This window comes from Magnolia sinica, chromosome 17, assembly GCF_029962835.1.
Source record: "Magnolia sinica isolate HGM2019 chromosome 17, MsV1, whole genome shotgun sequence".
NCBI lineage: Eukaryota > Viridiplantae > Streptophyta > Magnoliopsida > Magnoliales > Magnoliaceae > Magnolia > Magnolia sinica.
Genome location: NC_080589.1, coordinates 42,721,842 through 42,742,956, shown reverse-complemented (window position 1 = coordinate 42,742,956; position 21,115 = coordinate 42,721,842). Strand labels below are relative to the sequence as shown.

At 41.0% G+C, this 21,115-nt stretch overlaps 1 protein-coding gene across 1 annotated transcript; it reads right to left on the bottom strand.

Moving 5' to 3' along the window:
- Window positions 1–614: 614 nt before the first annotated feature.
- LOC131230940 (uncharacterized) lies at window positions 615–20,875 on the bottom strand. The gene is made up of 2 exons (XM_058226966.1): window positions 20,342–20,875; window positions 615–1,546 (listed from the first exon to the last, which is right to left on the bottom strand). The coding sequence occupies exons 1-2, from the start codon at window positions 20,647–20,649 to the stop codon at window positions 1,048–1,050; spliced, it is 807 nt and encodes a 268-aa protein (XP_058082949.1). The 5' UTR covers window positions 20,650–20,875; the 3' UTR covers window positions 615–1,047.
- Between the last annotated feature and the right edge of the window lie 240 nt (window positions 20,876–21,115).

Here is a 21,115-nt window from a genome sequence, read left to right as displayed (position 1 = left end):
TGTAATTTTGTATTTTATCACTTGCATTGTATGATATTTACATGATATAAGCTCATTCCGGATATAATTGCAATGCTTTTGTATGACAGTGCATGGTTTAGGCCCTATAAAATGAAAACCTATTATATGTAGTTTTCTTTTTTTAGTAATATATTGAATCCTTAGTATGTCAGCATGTCTTTTAACATCTTCTGAAGTTCCATTGAAAAATTCCACCTTCTTTCTAATGTTTCCCTCAGACAATTATACTTTCCCTGATATCTGCGAGATTATTAATGATATCGATACATGTTTCCCTATCTCAAGTCATCAATACACATGACAATACAATACTATAAACACTGCATGCCAATATGTCATCAGTGTATGCAATCAGAGCCATCCAAAAGGTATGCCCCACCAAGAAGATCATCTAGCAGAAAAACAAAGCCAATTCACCAATCAGGTGGCCACAAATGTATAACTAATCAGAATGCCACCTTTTCAGTTCCTTGTACATTCTCGCTTGTCCAATGACTAGATCGACCTGATTTTGCGTTAGGTGATCTTCATGGAGGGCTGACCTTACAGCTTTGACAGCATACACGCATAAGGAGTTGGCAAGTCCCCAAAGGTTGACTGTAATATTACCTTCCATTAGGTGTATATAAATAATTCTAGAAAGGAGAGTGGGAATGTGTGTAGGTTATAAGAGTACTCAAGACATGTTTGTAAAAGCAAAGACATCAAAATTGAAACACAAGGGGGATATGCGCCCATTAACACAAGAAATATGTTAATGTTGGCGAATATAATTGATTTGCACAAGGCAGATGACCATTTATGTCAGAATGAATATGGAGTTGGAAAATTAACGTCTTTTCTCGAGTCCACTTCTAGCAAGTGAAGTTCAAGATGAGTCTATTGTGTTGCTACAGTTGGGAATATTCTCACTGGAAGGCCTTGTGGATTTCAATTCCTCAGACGCTGAAATATCTGACTGTGTACTTCTTGATTTGCGCGAGGCAGTTGGACATTTATGTCAGAATGAAGATGGGAGTGAGAAAATTAATGTCTTTTCTCGAGTCCGCTTCTAGCAAGTGAAGTTCGAGATGCGTCTATCGTGCTACTACAGTCAGGAATATTCTCACCGGAAGGCTGTGTGGATTTCAATTCCCCAGACACTGAAATATCTGATGAGTACTTCTTGATCCTCAAGGAGATGAGAACACTGGATACAATTCCAAGTAGGGGAAAGAGGTAAGAGAGGACACGTGATTTCTGAGAACCAGTGGCGCTAGAGACTGCCACACCAGCAAGGCTACCGATAGATGTATTTTGTAGGATCATAGGGAGGCAGCCAATAACAGTTGGGAGCAGAAAATCTACGAGGAATCCAACTTTAGTAGCAGCTAAAGCATAGTTGATGACATATGAGGGCATAGGTGAGAAACGAGCAAGAAGGACAAATCTCCAGCCATCTCGTTCGAGTCCTCTTGAGAGGAGATTGAAGTACTTGCTGCTCTGAGCCCACTCCATTGCTGTGCTTGAACTCCTGAAAATGGCCCTGAAGAAACCCAAGATAAGAATAATCAAAATTCGCAGAAGGCTCTGAGCCTAATCAGCCAAATAGAACGGTAACAACTGATATGGTTAAATACAAAAGCAAATGAAAACAGGAAAAAAAAAAAAAAAAGAAAAGAAAAGAAAGGAACAAATGCCAGCATTGCTGAACGACCAAGGTAATAATCATAGTAAAAAATGTGGGGTCAAAATAGAACAACGGCTACCTCTTGAAGATAAAAGGAAAGTTAATGTTGACACAGTATGCACAAAGCCAATGTGTACACATCTCCCACCTAGTGTAGTTAAAGGCACTAGGTGCTCCAGGAGAAATTGCCCCTGGGGTGCCTGAAACTCCTAGGCACTCCTGGAGATTCCAAGCACAACTTTTTTTTTTTTTAATGAAAATTTTAAATACAGACACAAAAGAGTTTAAGCTCTGAAACAAACTTTAACACAATGAAATGAAACTAACTGTGAAGTTATTGCATATTTTAGGTAGCAGGATAGTTGAATCTTACACTCCAATAATTCCAAAATTACTCCATTTCTGTTTTTGAGAGGAAACAACAATTTATTAGAACGCGCACAAAACGGGAAAAGAATACAAACTAAGAGCAAGAGAAAACAAGATTAAGAGCAGCACAAGCTGCATCTGCATGAGGGACCCAAATCAACAAAAGGTTGATAATCTTGCAAATCAACTCATTGACCAAAGTGCATCTATCTCGGAAGCATCGGTCATTTCATTCCTTCCAGAAAACATCATTCAAGGGAAAACCAAAAGTAAAGCCTGAGGCAATTAAGCAAAAGCAAGTTACACACCAAACCATCAATTTATCAAACTAGTAATCACTAATCATTAATCAAACAATTCATGAAACTAGTAAACTATTAATTACTAATTAATCAAAAGATAAAGCTGCTTAAACTGTTGTTTAGACAGACTCTACAGTTTCAAAACCATGTCCTAACTCCAAAGTCCCGGATCCATGTCCCAATTCCGAATTCCCTTAATCACGAAGTCCAATGTAAAAGTACCATAACACATCATTAGAAGGAAATCAAGAAGAAAAAAGCCTCACAGCTTCATGGAAAGTATTAGAAATTTGGGAGGAAAATATCTTAAAGCTTTGCTCTAATAAGTGTTAAAAGAGGAATTATAAGCCCCTTCTTATGTGCTTCCACCCTTATAAGGTGTGAAAATAACCAAAAAAGAAAAATCAAGTTTTGAGATAACCATAAAGGTACCTCACATAAATTGCCAAATGGGCCATAGGCACACCTAGGTGTGCCTAGGCACTAAGTGCACACTTGGGGATGTTGTCCCAAGATAATGCCGTATCCCAAAACGCCTAGAAGGCTATCGCCTACACAGCTACCACCATCCAAAAATGGTGCATGGAATGTTAAAACGCTTTTTTTTTTGGAATAACCTACAGTTCAAAATGGACTCTTGAAATTTTGAATTTTGAACTGCCGCTAGATCCCCGTTATTAGAGTAAAGGATATGTATGTACATTTGCACATATACAGCTATACATAGTATAGATAGATATATGGAAGGATGTGGATGGTACATGTTATCTCTTGAGGTTTTCCACAATTTCACAGCTCTTTTGTCTGTGCAGGTGCATGTGTGTGTATTCTAGTCATTATTCAATGGAATAGACCACATAATTCCCCAAAATGCAGTCCCTTAAAATCCACATGGTATCAGAGTCATTTATTGGTCCTCTATCCACCATCAACACAAAATCTTCTCATTGACACCTATGATCTCCGACCACTGTCAATCCTTCCCAATCCGCAACCCGCATCTGCATCTCTATAGCTACCAATGCTGCCATTGCCGGATCCAGTGCAGCTGCATCTCGACCATTATTGATGCAGGCCGACCCTGCGCCTCTGGTTACTGCACCATCTCCAGCGCTGCAATCCCATCACGTTGCCCCCTTGCTCGCCTTCTGCAACCCATCCAAACGCACTGTTGTCAGCACCAAACCCATCTCTACACGCATGTGATTGTCAGCGCCCACTATTGTCATTGCCCATTTTGCAGTTGTCACCATTGTTTCCAACAACCCATTGCACCATCAGATCTACAGATCTAGTATAATCAGAACCCATCACTGCCGATTGATGCACCACCATCAACATTGTAATCATCTGTCAAATATCCACTTTTGGAACCCATCCCTGCTGCCATTCTTGCGAGATCTGCTCGTATTCTGTCTCCAGCTTTGTCATCATCATATCTGGCAAACAAATCACTGGATCTGCCACCATCCATTGCAGAACTGAACTCAAACCCCACCCATTGCAGCACTTTCATCTCCTCCAAGAGTTCCCGCAACATTCCAGCATCGTTCCGACGATGACCACCCCAGCTCTGGCAGAAAGCAAACCAGAAACCCACAGTCATGGCCAATGTTGTCAAATGGCATAAGCGATCCCGTGCGATCCAAGGGGGCTGTGCGCTTCCACGATGGCATAATTGCATATGCGATTGGACAGCCCCCCAAATAATTTTTTTTTTCCTCTTGAAAAGAATGAAAAAAAAATTCAAGGAAATTTTTATTTTTTTTAAAGAAAAATTATGTAAAAATACATGTGGGGAATTAGTTTTTATAGTTTTATTAGACTATTAGACTATAACCAGTCAACTAACAACTATTTGAATGAATGCATATACTAAAAAATGTGGAAGAAAAAACAACATAAAATTTTATTAATGTTATTTTAAGAGAGATTGAGAGTAACAGAGTGCGAGAGAGAGTAAGAGAATAAAAAAGTTAAGAGATTAGAGAGATTGAGAGACGAGAGTATTAGAGTCAGAAAAAGAGTAAGAGGGTAAGAGAGTAATACAGTTGTGAAAATAGGGGGGTGCAAGGTTATCTGATGGCATATTCCAAAAAGTGAGATGAGGAACAAAAAAAAAAGTCCCAATGGTCAGAAATTTGACCGTTGAGAGGTTATGCGATGACATAACCACATAACTACGACTTATGTGGTCGCATAGCTCTCTATGCGAACACATAAGCCCCAACAGCACAATAACCGCATATGCCACCATGGCATATGCTATGCGGTCCACTAGTCCAAAATGAAATGCAATGGCATAATCACTTATGCAATCGCATATGACAACAATGGTCGTGGCCACCATCTTCTCCACCACAGTCCCCGACCCCTTCTGTCGGACTGTCCATTTCCATCATCTCTACAATCTCTGGTGGATTTGTTGCCACACCACCATCGTCAATGCCACTATTATCGCCATCCAGATGCCCAACACCTTGTGCCTCCACAACCCATCGTCAATCGTTATTGCATCTGTCATCCATCACCATTACATTTATTTACCAAATTTGCACCCATATTCCTCACTACCATCACAACAATTCTACATCGGATCTCACCTTCTCTATGTCTGAAATCATCGGAATCCATTGGCTACTGCATGCCAGAGACACCGCCGACCCGCTGCTTCTCCACGCACCGCACCAACAACCTCTTCTTACAAATAAATGATGATGAACGGACATTTCAGCCCTTTTGCCTTCCTTGTTTCTTGATTTGCATTTGGTGTTCTACAAGCGCAGTGTATCACCTCCAGACCACATGCTATCATCTATGTTCATCAACCTTTTCTTTACTGGCCCCAATGAGATGACAAATTGTCCTTTATCCAAATCTATCATCAAGATTTAATCATAGGAACTTATGCATCTGATCTGAGTGTCTAATTTGTTCGCCTCATTAGATATGCTCTATTACTCCTTAGTTGACAACTTGATTCAAATATCTTTCAAACTTGTAATTAGAACACGTGCCATCACTAGTTTACTGTCAGAACATTCTAGAGCCATCGGAAGAACAATGGTTGAAATCCCAACCACTGGAACTAATGTATCCACTAGAAGAGTAATGGTTGCAATCCTAGCCACTAAAAGTGTCACTAGATCATTCGCTAGTTGTTGGAATTGACATAGGTTCACATACCATAAGTCATTGGAAGTGCAATACACATATATTTAGTTCTCCGATAGTGCACCACATGCTTGGAGATGATAGTGGCAATCCTGCCTGCTCGCTTTATGCTACTCATCACTAAGAGTTTCTCACTATGTCACCATGGAAGTTTTCTTTTGTTTCTGAATAAATGTTCTCCATCCCTTTCAAACTCAAGTTACTCCTTAGAGCACCTTCATTTTGAGGGGGTGTTGAGGTACAGGAAATGTATATAGAGTTGTACATATACAACTATATGTATAATAGATAGGTATATGGAAGGATATGGATGGTACATGTTATCTCTTGAGATTCCCATTATTCTAGTGATGATTCAATGGAATGGACAATGCATAATTCTCCAAAATTGTAGTCCCTAAAAACCAACTCCTGCCAACCATCTTTAAATGGTAAGAGATAATGTGCACCAACTCTCAATAAGCGCCATGCTTATTGAAGTGATTGCCCTAAAGTTAAAAAGAACATCAAAGGCTGAAAATGGGAACAAAGTAATGCATCCCAATATTAGAGATATTATATCTTTGTTTTAATGCTTAGATCTTTACGATGGTGCTTACATCCAACCATATGGAGTATTCGTTGCTGTCTTAAGAGTTTTCAGTATACCAGGGTTCTTTTTAGTCTTTCAGCCCTTAAATGGGATCCACAATGGCACAAACGGCCTAGGCGTTGTACTGAATGTTTCTTTTCTTTTCTTTTCTTTTCTTTTTTTCCTTTTTTGGAAAGGCATACTGAATGTATTAATAGGAGTTTTATCAGTCAATAGGAGTAGTTTTGGCATGTTTCCTACAAAGTAGAATAAATTGGACTCCATGCAGGGAACTTCTACCTGAACTAGAACCAATGAAAGAGGTAGAGAACTACTTTTACAAGAGGCTCCTACTCATAGGGGCCAATATGCCACTTTATAGGGGCTTCAATACTGAAACACCTATGTTCTAAGATACTCAAGGAACCAACTAGCTTTCCAGGCCTACTTCAATATTCTATTAGTTTGGGTGAGATCTACTTGCTGAAGTGTTAAAGGTGCTACTGAACAGTAAATCAAGTGCTCAAGAGTCCATGTGTCAAGTTTTCAATGGTCATTATCAGTGGTTGAGATTTCAAAAAATACTCAAGGGGGGTCAAATAAGTAGTTTTGCTTCATACAGACATTGTTAAAGAATAAAGACATGCAGGACATATGGTTTTGCTTCATCGTCATCACAGCCTTTTCCTAGCTATTTGGGATTCGCTTTACAAATCCTGTTTTGCCAATAATCCTAAGGCCCCGTCCTCAGTAAGTGCTTCTGGAATATTTATATAACAACCTGAAGTCTCTTTCCCTTTTCACATCTTGAGATATACAATGACAAATGAAATATCTTCCTCAAATCATAAATGATGGTGAGTCCCTTGGGACCTGCGCATATCACAAACACGGTGAACTCTGATAAGGAAAAGGACACCATTGGATGAATCTTCCAATGTCATTGGTGATCAAATAGTTGGCAGAAAAGATTTTTTTTTAGCTCCAAAATCTAGCTCAACAGTTGGCTTAACACTAGAAGAAGCTTGGGAAGATCAATAAAAATGCAAATGCCGATGTTGAAGAAGGGATACAATCTAAAAGTCTGACAAATCCACTCTCTGCATGTCAAGTCCAACAATAATGCAGATTAACGTAAAGGAAATCAAGGCCTGAGCGTGCTACTGAACAGAAATTTCAATTGATGTAGATATTTCAGTATTTAATGACCGACTCCATATTTAAGAATTCCTTTGATGAGCTTGCCATCATAAAGATTTCTTTTTTATTACATGGACATGCCTGAAGCGAAAAAGGTAAAGCTTATCACCATCAAGCTCATTGGTTATGCTTCAATGTGGTGGGAGCAAGTTCAAATACAACCACAATGACAAGTGGAAGGATAAAATGCAGATGTTCGAGAAAATGAAGAAGAAAATCAGAAGTTCCATCCATCCAACCACGTATCTGTTGGGTTTTTCACTCTATATGATTGCATGCTCATGAATGTGACGGATCAGATGCAATCAAAACAAACAAGGAGAAAGAAGAAGAAAGCACTATAAATATCACACAAAACAAGCACTTTCTAGTTTAGGAAGATTCCAGTACATGCAATACCTCAATCGCAAATTGTGTATAGCCGTTTGCACCGTACCATGAGAGTGATTCCAATCTTAGGGCACACAACTGCAAAATTTGTCACTTTGGGTCAGATACTAGCTTGCCTATAAGAGCCGGCTGCCTCCTTCGACTGAGGGGTGAAATTTGGCACTGGAGATTCATAGAACCCCTCTCTTTATCCTAGAAGTTGGGAGACCACAATCTAAATTTGAATAAATTCAGATGTACACATTTTAAGAGATGTTTGTCATGACCTGTTTATTGAAAAATCCACTAATAATGCTTTGGATCAAACAATTTTAACCACACGTTGCTCATGAACTTGCTCCCACTGAACTCAGGGCCCAGCCAATCACCTAGGTAACGAAACCTCCATTCAAGTGAGCTTATTCCGAATGATCCACAACAAGGGCCATTCAAACCATTCACGGCTTCATTTGCAGGGTATATATAGTTTTATCATGACATTCATCGAAGTCTCATGGAGTTTATATCCATTTTTCATCTAGCTTCTTCTATACACTTGCTCACTGGAAGAACCCTTTTCATTGGTCTATTTTCTATGGCTAATATATTTTGAAACTTAAATCAAATCCTAAACATGTTTTCAGCAACAAAACACAACCATTAATTGCAAACATTTGGACTGGGTTCAACAGTTTTGATGCCCATTACACAAAAAGACATTTCTGGTCCACATGCGCAATATTTGGAAAACACATAAGTGGATGCCCAAACAATGTAGGAAAAATCCGAAATTTGGCATGGTTATACTAGACTTCCAGATCTAACCAATGCGAAAAAAAAAAAAAAAGAAAAAAAAAAGAAGAAGAAGAAGAAGAAGAAGAAGAGGATCTGTGAATCCGAGTTCCAAAATGATAGACATCGACAGCACAATATATGCTAAAAAAACTGGTCATTTTGCACATCGTGTCATGTTTGGATCGGGCAGATCACTAATCAGATTGACCTCAAACTTTACAGAATAGCTTATAACATTCTTTTGAGTTGTAATGCTAGATTACCAGTTTTTATACAACAACCAAGTTAAAACCTTCTATTATTGTTTTTTAATATCTCAAAGAAATCAAATTCAAACGATGAATTTCCATATATCCCTTTCAACTAAAATTTAAGTACATTCCTCTTAATAACACTCAGAAGCTAAATGGGGGTGAGAGGAATATGCTAACAGGAATTTCGTGGCATAACTGAATTTCCAGAAAACAAATTTCCAGTGGTCGGATTTGAGTGAAACTTCAATATCCTTATGAATTATGAGAATATCTGGCAAAGTTTCAACTCGATCCGATGCTCAAATTCTTAATTTCCAATCTTCAAAGAATTTTCTCTCTCGTGGATATCTGAAAAACTCAAATTTGTATTTTTCACAAAATTGGGTTCCACTAATGGAATACCGATCATCCAGGCGGTTCAATTTTCATTCGAACAGCCACATGCTAAGATCAACAGCACATGAACTCTTGATTTCACAAAAAGTTACAAAAAATACAACACTTTCCAATACAGGAACACCCTAAACTACCACCTCTATAACTTACTAATTATGGAGGGTTTCCATATGTAGATCAAGCAAGGACAACATCTAGAGTGATCCTCTCATATTGATCACATCAACAAACATTCTCCTCTGAGAAAGTTGTGAGATCACTTCCGATGATTGGTGTTATCATAACCCTAAGGAACATCCAAAGGAGAGGGGGACATCCATCATGGAGAAAAAGGAATGGGACGTTCCATGCAGGTAGGACCTCCATGCACTTGGCGTTCCCATCAAGTTATTCAATAACAGTAATGATGGTCGTAATGGCCACCATAATTACGGCCATTTTTAAAATTGTAATGGACCATTATGGGCCATTTTTTACCGTAAGGGCAGTTACAGCCCCATAATGTGTAACAGTTTCCACATTGTTACGTAACAACTGTTACATAGGCATTTTTTAATATGTTGGTCCCCACACAGTCAATTCAGACTTGAATTTAATAGAATAATAGTTGGACTTCTAGCAACCCCAAACAGTCAATTCAGACTTAAATTTAATAGAATAATAGTTGGACTTCCCACTACACATCAACACCTTTGAGTAACTTTGACGGTCCAGTTTGCCTCGCAGGAGATTTCAATGCCATCAGATATCCTTCAGAAAAATCGCATGGTAATAAGTATTCCCCTTCGATGGCTGCTTTCTCCAACTGGATTGAAGAGCACGAGATGATCGACCTTCCGCTCTTGGGTTCAAAATTTACCTGGACAAATGGAAGAGCTACCCCTGTCCACTCCAGACTCGACGGATTTCTTCTATCTGCAAATTGGATGGATCTATTCTCCTTCTCCTCACAAATTGCGCTTCCGAGAACCACTTCAGACCACAGGCCTATCAAGCTTTCTCTCGAAGACACTAATTGGGTGCCCAAACCCTTCAAATTCAACCTATCTTAGCTCAAGATTGGGGGATTTCATCACAAAGTTTTTGCATGGTGGGAAGAAGCCCAGGTTGAAGATTTTGCTGGATTCAGATTTTTGGAAAAACTGAAGCATCTCAAATGCAGATTGAGAGCCTGGTTCCAGCAGGATTTTCTAATCAGAGAGCAGGAGCTTGATTCGATCCTAGAGGAACTGCAGAGGATTGACGCAAGTGCGGAAATCCAGCCGTTGTCCCCAGACATTATGGCCCAAAGAATCTCCCTCATCCAATCTCTTTCCGCCAGGGCCTTAGAAAAAGAAATCTAATCTCATGGAAGTAGAAGTCTAGGGCCAAATGGATTAAGGAAGGGGATAAAAACACAACTTACTTTCACAGAATTGCCAACTTGCGAGCCAGAAGTAATCAGATCAGCAGCATTCTTGTGAATAGGGAGAGAACTGAAGACAAAGAGACAATCATGATGGAAGCAGTTTCCCATTTTAGAGATCGGCTGCAGGGTGAATACTGGAATAGACCTCGATTGGATGGGCTGGCCATGGGTAGTCTCACTAGTGAGGAAGCGGCGTCTCTCGAAGTTCCTTTTTCTATTGAAGAAGTAAAGCTCGCCATCGACTCCTTAGATGGTGACAAAGCGCCGGGCCCTAACGGTTTCCCGATCTGATTCTACCAGACCTTTTGGAATCTTCTTCAGAAGGATCTTATAGAGTTCTTTTCTGAATTTTTCAGCCAGGGCAAATTATCCAAGAGTCTGGGGGCTACCTTCATAGCCCTTATTCCGAAATTTTCTGGGGCTGCCACTATCCAAGATTACAGGCTGATTAGCCTCGTGGGAAGCCTTTATAAAATCCTAGCAAAGGTCCTCTCCTCCAAGCTTAAAAAGATCATGGGTAGCATCATCTCTGCTAACCAACATGCTTTCATAGCTGGAAGACAGATTATCGATTGCTCGCTGATAGCCAATGAATGCCTTCGCTCGATCCACAACTCAGGTCAGAAGAGTGTGTTGTGTAAACTGGACACCGAGAAAGCCTATGACCATGTTGATTGGAATTTCTTACAATACATGATGAGAAAATTGGGTTTTGGCAATAAATGGTGTGAATGGATTTCTGTTTGTCTGCATTCGGCTCATTATTCAATCTTGCTTAATGGATCCCCAAAAGGATTCTTTAAGGGATCCCGTGGTTTGCGGCAAGGAGACCCCCTCTCGCCCTTTCTGTTCCTCATTACTGGGGAGGCCCTCTCTCAGATGCTCTCAAAAGGTCAGCAGGAAGGTATTCTTAGAGGCATCTCCATGAAGGGTATCCATTCGCCTCTCATGCACCTTTAATTCGCCGACGATACCCTCATCTTCTCTGAAGCCAATGCAGAAATCATTTTCAACCTTCGCACCTCTCTTCGATGCTTTGAAGCTGTGTCAGGTATGCGTGTTAATCTTGCAAAATCTAAGTTTTATGGTGTCAATCTGGATGCTGAGGATTCGGCAGCTCTGGCGGATATCCTGGATTGTACTGCGGGTTCTCTCCCTTCTTCTTCTGTGGGTCTTCTGTTATGCATTGGCCCCCCTCCTCAGGCTCAGTGGAATAAGATTGTGTCCAGATTTCAGTCTTATTTATCCAGATGGAGATGCAGGTACTTGACTTTGGCTGGCCAGCTCACCCTCATCAAGGCAGCCCTCTCCAATTTGCCTATTTATTTCTGTCCATGTTCAAATGCCCGGCTGCTGTGTTATCCAGGTTAGATAAGATTATGAGGGATTTTCTGTGGCATGTCAAGGAGGACAAGAAACAATTCCCCCTTGTCAATTGGAAGGAGGTGTGCTGCCATACTCGTATGGGAGGGGCTGGGATAAAAGACTTGAGAATCATGAACCAAGCTCTCCTCGGCAAGTGGATATGGAGACTTGGATCGAAAAGTGGAAACCTGTGGAACCGTATTATTAAAGGTAAATATGGCAGACCACAGAATGGTTGGTGGACAAAAGATGGGGCTATTGGCAATGCTTCATACATTTGGAAGGGTATATCCAAAATGAAAAAGGTCGTTCTCAGCAATACCAGTTTCGCCTTGGGCAATGCGGAGAGAATCCGTTTCTGGGTGGATCCTTGGATAGGCTCTCAACTGTTGAAAGATCTGTTTCCTAACATATTCAGACTCTCGCCAGTTAGAGACATATCAGTGGCAAATTGCTACACTGCCAACAAAGGAAGTAATGCTTGGAGCAATACGTGCAGACGCAATCTAAACGACTGGGAAGTCAGCGAGTATTCGGACCTACTTCTGTTCCTCCACGCTTCTCGCCCTTCTTCCTCTGAAGCCGACTCCATTATCTAGAACCTGGAAAAATCCAGCATGTTCTCAATTCGATCCCTGTATAATCTCCTGCTCAACAACAAGTCAGAATCAGACAGTCGTATCCCTCATTTTGGATGGAAGTATCCTGTGCCCCCTAAGTTTTCGGCTTTTAGCTGGCTAGTTTGAAAAAGAAAATCCTAACTGTTGATAACCTCAGGAGAAGAGGTATGGTTCTCCCAAACATATGCCGGTGCTGTGTGCGGGATGAGGAGTCTGTCAACCACCTGCTGCTCCATTGCCCTTTCATTTCAGATATTTGGTCGGATTTTCTCCCCCGTTTCAACATAAGTTGGTGTTTTCCTAACTCGGTTGATCTCCTACTCCTTCAGTGGAATGGGGTCGCGTGTAGTAAGACTTCCACTAGACTTTGGAGGATGGCTATGCTAGCGATTTGGTGGTCCGTTTGGGAAGAAAGGAATGGTAGATGCTTTAGAGATTCTTCCGACTTTGCTCAGATGGTTTCGTCCAGGGCGAGCATAGTATTATCGAGTGGGCCTCCATTGACGATAAGCTGAAAGACTGTGACTTGATGTTCCTGGGGATGTAGTGTTTCTCTTTGGCTCTTTTTGCTTTTCTCCGTTTTTTCTTTTTACCTGTTTCTGTTGTCTGCTATCTCAGCAGGCCTTTGTTTCTTTTGGTCTTCTTTGTCTCCTTTTCTCTTTCAATGAAATGAGTTATCTTTCAAAAAAAAAAAAAAAAACACCTTCGAGTAACTTAGTAACAGAGTGCGTTGTATTGAGTGATGGGGTATGGATAGGTAGAGGTGTACACGAACCGAGCTAGCTTGGTTAGCTCGCTCGACTCGACTCGAAAAAGCTCAATTCGACTCGGTTCGAAGCTAAGTTCGAGCAGAGTCGAGCTGATTTTTTGAGCTTGAAAATGAGTTCGAGCTGGTCCCAGCTCGACTCGACTCGGATCGAACCAGTTCGGTGACTCCGTTACTTTGATATTGATGTTGCTCACCAAGTGTTTGATGAAATGACCCAACGAAGTGTGGCTGGTGGCAATGAGGGTATGTATATGAAACCAATACCCTTTTTTTCTTGATTTTTATGTTGCTTAGAAGGTGTTTGATAAAATACCTGTAAAACCATTGGTGTTGTCTTAAATACAGTGAGATTTTGAAGGTGCAATCCAGGTGTTTGTGAAAATGCTGCACAGGCGAATTCGGCTTGATCTTAGCTCGAACTTGGCTCAAACTGGCCCGAGCTGCTAACCAAACCGAACCGAGCTTGCCAATCAAGCTTGAGGACCGAGCCGAGCCGAGTTCGAGCTGAGGTCAACTAGTGGCCGAGCTGAGTCGAGCTGAGGCCAGCTCGACTCGGTTCGACTCGATGTACACCCCTATGGATAGGCACTAGGCATATTGGTCCAAAGTTTTGGATTGTGGATAGATTGAATATGGACTCTATAGTGGTGGAAATAATCAGAGGTTCAACGCAATGGCTAATGCAGGAGGGAATGTGAACTACTGTAATATCGTGGGCAGTCAGTGGAGCATCTTAACTATTTTGGATGGTAGGGTGTGTTGGTGAAGAGTTGGAAGACAGACAGTGATAGGTTGGTGTATAGCGGTTGATCGGCTTCTTTTTTTTTGGCTGGATAGGAGCTAAATAAGGCTTGCTACAAAGAGGATGTGGATGGGTAAGATGAAGGATGGACAAGCACGAGAACAGCAGGAAACAATTCCGTGAATTGTTTGCACTGAATATGTAGGAAGTTTCAATTCCAACAGCTATATTTTCACAAAAAGAAAAAGAACTAGGTGCAACAGCACTGCTAAGTGGAAAGTGGCCTCAGTAGATTTTGTATCTAGATAATAAATGAAGCAACTATCACTGTTTTGTGAGGTGGTGTCCACTTGAGCCTTGCATTTGACCCATTTTTTGTCTCATGACCTAAAATAATCTCCAAATGGACGGACATAATGGATATACAATATATACATCAATATGGGCCCCACCGTAAGGGTCGCACCATCTTTAGTGCAACCAAGTCGCACCAAATCCACTCTCCCTTAAGGGGCATGGATTAGGTGTTATGCGGGTAACTGCTTAGTGGGTGTTACCCTTACTGTAGGGCCCACCTTGATGATATGTTATATATCCACTTTGTCCATTCGTTTTTCCAAATCATTTTAGGGCGTTATCCCAAACATTAAGTACATCCAAATCTCGGGTGGACCACACCACATGAAATAGTGATGATTGAATATTCACCATTAAAAACATATCAATGGCTACTTTAAGTAGATCCGTCAATGTAACGTCTTGGAAAAATCCGTACAAAGACCTAAGTACCACCTCAGGCAGAAATCACTAAGGACCAAATCCTTTAGAAATTAGACGAAAATTGATTAAGTACTAAACTGAATTAATCGGCAAATTAGTTCGAATTGCTTTTTATAGGAACCGCAAGACCAAAAACTAGCAGAATCGCTAACTCTACATTAGCTAAAAACCTAGGATCAATCTCAAAACCCAGTTGCTCTTGGGAGCATCTTGAAACTCCGTATCGGACCTGTACCGCGCGTCGAAAGTCCGATTACCGCGAAACTATATGATTATGACCACCTTACTGGGCTTGACAACCATCTCGGGAATCAAGTCCAAATAGTACCCAGAAACGCACAACTTGAGCCCGGAACGAAGTGTGTGAGAAACGTGAATGTCTTTAGAAAACAGACTCAAACTTAAGTGAATTGGGCCGTTCGTTTACAGGACAAATTTAAGGTTTCAGACCATCAGAATCTGACCCAACTACACCCTCGGATCAGAGAAATTTCCCTACACATGTCAGTGTACTTGTGGCCCTGATCGAGTGACGATGACCGTTGAACTGAAACTGATCCTCCACGGTCAATCTACAAACCCGATCGGACCGAAATCTTAACTTGGCGTAGATCCATTGTCAGGAAACTTTCACCGGACCATATGCAGGAAATGGACCTCCAGATGATCTATGCTGGCCCGAAACAGACGACTTTTGGCTATAACCTAAGTATACCATGGCCCTAGGGCCATTAGCATCAGTTCTGGGCCTATATAAGGGCCTTAACCAACCCCTCTCTCATTCCATACGATTTTCCAAAACCCTAAGAGAGAGAAGAGAGAAAGAGAAGGAGAAAGTGAGGAGAAGTGAGAGAAAGTGAGAGTTAGTTGCTGGGATTCGATCCCACCACTCCACGTGCCAAATCATCCTACCTGTATCGCTATACCGACGATTTCGACTCCGTTCTCGGGTAAGAAATCCTAACCCTAATCTATTTTAGGTATCCAAATAGATATATCGGAGCTAACCTATTTCATGCTATAGGTTGCCGTTGTGCCGTAGACAAAGGCATAGTGTTCGAACTGAGTTTGATACAAGTTTACCAACGGAAGGTGCGGACTATAAACGTTTAGGTTATGGTTTTCAAGGCTTTCAATGTCAGTTAATGATATATGACTGACTTGATTGCTATCACATATGCTTAGATGCAACGTTTTCCGCGTATTACATATATATATATATGAACTATGTTGAAATTAATGCATTCCATGTGTTTGTTGAATGTTTGTATGAATACGGAATTATGATTTGTACTTGCCATGATTGTTGTTTGGAAATACATGATTGTTGTACGTGTAGCAACTCCCTTGTAAAAGGATTTACTATAATATATGTTTTAACTACTTTATTACATGTATATGATATGTGTAGTCTAAGTGTTTGATAAAATGCCTGAATGAGAAAATGCTTATTGAAATGAATTTAATGAGGCTGTTAAGATAGGATTCTCAATTCCCTTATCTATAGTTATAGTTTCCTTCATGTAACCTATATTGCTACTACGTGCTTTATGGTTGAAATGTCTATGCATGATAACATGTACACTATGTGTTTATTAAAATGCTCAAATGAGATTTATATTTGGATTGGTTGTCACATGCTGTCTTTGACTATCACATGTGAATGCTACTGCTTTGGAGTGTGATTGGGGCTACGATGTAGTCCAGGCAATCGGTAATGGTTTACGATCGGTGGCCGAACTGTTTTAGCCACGACGGATACGTTCAATAAATCCGAGTCGTACGGTGATTATCGGCAGTGGTTAGGCCACGAGGAGTGCGTATGCGCTCCATGTCGATTAATTCAACGTGCACTCGTACTAGTCGAGCTTGTCAAGTAACCCAATTAACCTAATGTATGTTCACCATGTATGGATGCTACTGCTTGAATCTAAGGTACCAACTTACCAATGAAAAATCCGTTTAACCTTGGTACCACAATCCGCTAAGATTCATGAGCTGGGCATGGTGGTATGGGACACCGTGATCAAGCTGTCGGCTTACGCTGGGGTGACGAGCCTCCCTGTAGTGTCCAGTGAGCAAACCAAACTCGTGAGTTGAATACGGTGGTATGAGACACTGTATTCGAGCTGTCGGCCTAGAATTAGGTGACGAGCCTCTCGTAGTGACCTCGAGTATACACTAGGACTACGCTAAGGTGACGAGCCTTTCCGTAGTGACTTCGAGTATAAACTAGGCCTACGCTGAGGTAACGAGCCTCTCCGTAACGACCTGGAACTGCCATCGTATGCGACTAGCTAGGATTGACGACCCTAGATGGATCATTGTTTGGGTCAATGATATAAAGGGAGGTACTTTAGCTTCCCAAACCTACTGTATGAATAGGTTTAATTAAGAACTTGGCTAATCACGCACATGCACCGCTTTGCATGTGCCTTTGGTGTTTGAGTTGAGCACAGCGGGAGTGTTGCATGCGCGATCGTAAGATGATGTCACAGAGGGAGTGCAGGCAAGGGCATACATCATTAATACATACCATCATTGCATTAACCAGAGTACTTAGGAATGTTTGTTGTATTGCTTTATCATTACTGCTTGACTGAATTGATAACATGTTAACCTTTGCCTTATAGCTCCATTGAGTTGATCACTCACTTCCACTCTGAGACGGTGGTTTAAAACACCAACCAGACTCTATTGTAGTTTCAGGTGATGTCGAAGCTTACGAGGCGAAGCCTGACTTTTACGACGACGACGAAGAGTTCTCCTACCTGCAACTCTCTGGCGGGTCTATGTAGACCTGGAGTTGCATCACCAGGGCTACAGAGATATAGATTAGACGACATTATACTTTATCATTTTGTATATTTTGGGACCATACATGTAATTATTTAACCTGGTATCATGTTCATACTCTGGGGACCTACAACCACTTATATGCTTTATATACTTATCACAATCTTCCGCTTGCGAAATCTAATTATTTCTGGAGTATGATATGTTGATTTGGTATAATCTCATTCATGTTTAATGCACTAATATGGACAACATTTAATCATCATATTCTATGTTGCATAAGTGATGCGTTGGAACTTAGAGTTAAGCATTTGCTCGACCCCCGATTTTCAGGGCGTTACAGTAAAAAAAAGGGCTTCCGAAGCCATTTTCGCAATAGAGAGATAGGATTCCGGTCCTTCCGAAACCTTAAAACCCAAAAAATTCTTCAAGAAAACCCCCAAATCCCCAAATTTTAGGCAGATTTGTTGCTGAAATCTCCCTTTCACAAGGAATTTACCATTTTTTTCGATGAAAAAAGGGGAATTCGAAGTTTTTTCGCACTTACGGTGCACTACTTGCTCTCGATTAAGTGGCCCACCAAATTCAACTTCTAATCACACAATTTCTATAGGTACTGAAATCCCCTCTCTTACATGGATTGAAAGATTTTCCCTCTTATTTTATTTTATTTTTTTCAATATTCCGGTAGTTACACAACCCCGACATTCCCGGCCTTTTACAGTCGAAATTATCGTCAAATGGTTGTTAGCTACAGTAAACCCATAAGTCCGTGCAAGGTTTTGCAGTAGACCCGTGACTCTATGATAAAATACACAAATATAACATGATAGTACATTAATATTGGTGATTTCGCAAAGCAAAAAATAATAATAATAATAATCATGCGATATTATGCGATATATCGCATGATACAAAGATTTCTGGCTTTTTTAATTTTTAATTTTTTTAAATTATGAGGGGTTTCTGTTGGGTTTCGTCTCGCTAGCCAACGATAATGATAATATCAGCCGATAGTATCGATATTAGGAACACTGAGTCCTGTAGCCAAGCTCATATTCTTTTTCTTGGATATCACCATTCTGACCAGGATGCCTTGAGTCGATATTTCCAAACTTCAATTCTCCGTCAAGGTCATCCATAGAGGTTTGGCAGTCTGAATTGATTCCCTTATTTGCGTTTTCGAGAACACTAATATGTCCGTCCAAAGCATTCATTTTGGTTGTGGAGCGGGCCTCTAGATCATCCACCCATTTTGTGATCAAATCGTCCATTTGTTGCAAGGTTGTGACAGTCTCATCTTGAGGTTGTGTAGCCATCTCAAGATTGTAAATTGTCCCTCTTCTAGTGCGGCGCATGAGACAACAAGCTTTCGCAAAGCATGCGAAAAGTTTTTTTTCTTATTTTTCCTTCTTCTTTTTCTTTCTTTCTTTCTTTCTTTCTTTTTGGCAAGGAAAGAGAGAAAGGGCAAGGAATCGATGGGTTGGAACAGGATTAGTAGGAAGAGTTTTTTTTTTTTGATACGATTAGGGTTTGGTGATTTTGAGATGGGAAATGGGAAATGAAATGGGAAAGAAAAGAAGATGAAAGGTGATGGATGGATGAAGGGGAAAGATGAAAGGTTGGATTTAGATGAGAAAATTACCTTTTTCTAGTTTTCCTAAGAGCAGAACTTGCTTTGATACCAATTTGATGCAAACCCGAAAGGGGAAACAAATGGATCAATAAAATAAGAAAGAAATTGCGGGAAAGACCCAACAATCTTGTAGCCGAATGCTAGAGATCACAAATACAAGACTGTATGCAAGCTCAACACTCCTCAAGTCTTGAACTAGAGATCACTTTCCCCCCTTCAACAGCTATCGTAGAGAAAATAAAAGAATTTCATAAAAGAGGATATCAATCAACTTGTCTTATTTCATAGGCCATAGGCCCTATTTATAACCAAAACCTCACAATCTGTAATAAAGTATATGAATCTAAAAATCTGAGAAAATAGAAAAGCACCTAAATAACAAAGCATTGTAATTAAGAAAGTGCCTAAATAAAAGATACTTGGATAAGAAAAAAAAAAATCTAAAATTATTCCGTGCCTAAAAGAAAGATATGAAAGAAAGATGTAACTTTGCTAATCTAGAGATTTAAAAGAAAAGGAAAGTAGTGGAGGGCTAGAAAGTGAAGGTGGTCCTTTTCTTGTACACACGTGCAAAGCGTGCATGTGTGGGATGTGGGGCGATTGCATCAACCATTGCTTCTTCTTTTTTCTTTCTTTTATTAGCCATCAACTAGCAAGCAAATGATTAAAGGGTTAGGATTCTCCCACAAGGAAAATCTCTAGGACATGATCCATCCAAACCATGGGCCCCATTTTTACAAGCAGAATGGGAAATAGGGAACATAATAATAACAAAAGGATGGGTCAGCTACCCATGACCAATGTCCACGTGGTTTCTATGTCTCCTTGCCGTACAATCTGAACCGTCCATCCAGACGAGCCACGGAGGAATTCCATGGCCCAGCGACCAGGTAGATAAGATAGTCCTAGTGAAACCTTAATCATCTGTCTGTAAACATCCGCTAGATGCCCTAGTGCAACATTTCACGATCATCTATTCAGGATGATCTTTTGTCAGTGGTCCATCCACAGAGGGGCCCAACAGATGGTTGGTACAGATTGGGACCCAGAACAAGAAATGAGAGAGAGAGAGAGAGAGAGAGAGAGAGAGAGAGAGAGGAGAGACCTTCCAACCCAGAAGGAGAGAGAAGCACCAAGGATCTTGGCGGAGAAAACGCAAATGATGGCGGGGAAGAATCCGAAGAGGAGAGATGCTCCGGCCTCGAAGAAAACGGCATAGGGCAAGCAAAGAGCGAGAGTTAAGGTGTGGATGAGGACGTACAAAGGCATCGCCCAAAACCCTAATCTCTCCGACAGTCCTCGGAAGACCTGCACTACCGCGTCTTTATCCCATCCGTACGTCTGCTTCTTCCAAACCATTGTCACTATCCCGACCACTAGAGCGACGGTCGCGATCCCTCCAAGCTTCCCCATTTTCCTTCAACCAGAGTAAGCGCCAGCTCCAGCGCAGGAGAGAGAGAGAGAGAGAGAGAGAGAGGACTAATCCACCATGGACGAGAAAAACGACTCTCTGTATGCGCTAACGGTCAAAGGCCAGATTCGAACCCGACCCGGGACTCTACGACACAAGCCCGACCCGTGGCCCGAATCCGAACCCCTCTGAACTTGAATACGGCAAGTGCGGGGACGGGGAAACCAACACTGTCGAGACAGACAGAGACGGCTCTCTTAATGCGGTAACGGTCAAAGGCCAGGTTCGGACCCGAACCGGGTCTCTACGACGCAAGCATGATTTGTGGCCCCGATCCCAACCGTTCTAAACGGTCAGACTTAATGGGCCAATTACGAGGACCAGGGGCCTCTTCGTTAAAACTGAAGTCCTGAATTTGAAACCTGAATCTAAAGTTGAGTATGAAATCTCCTGTTTGATAATTATCTA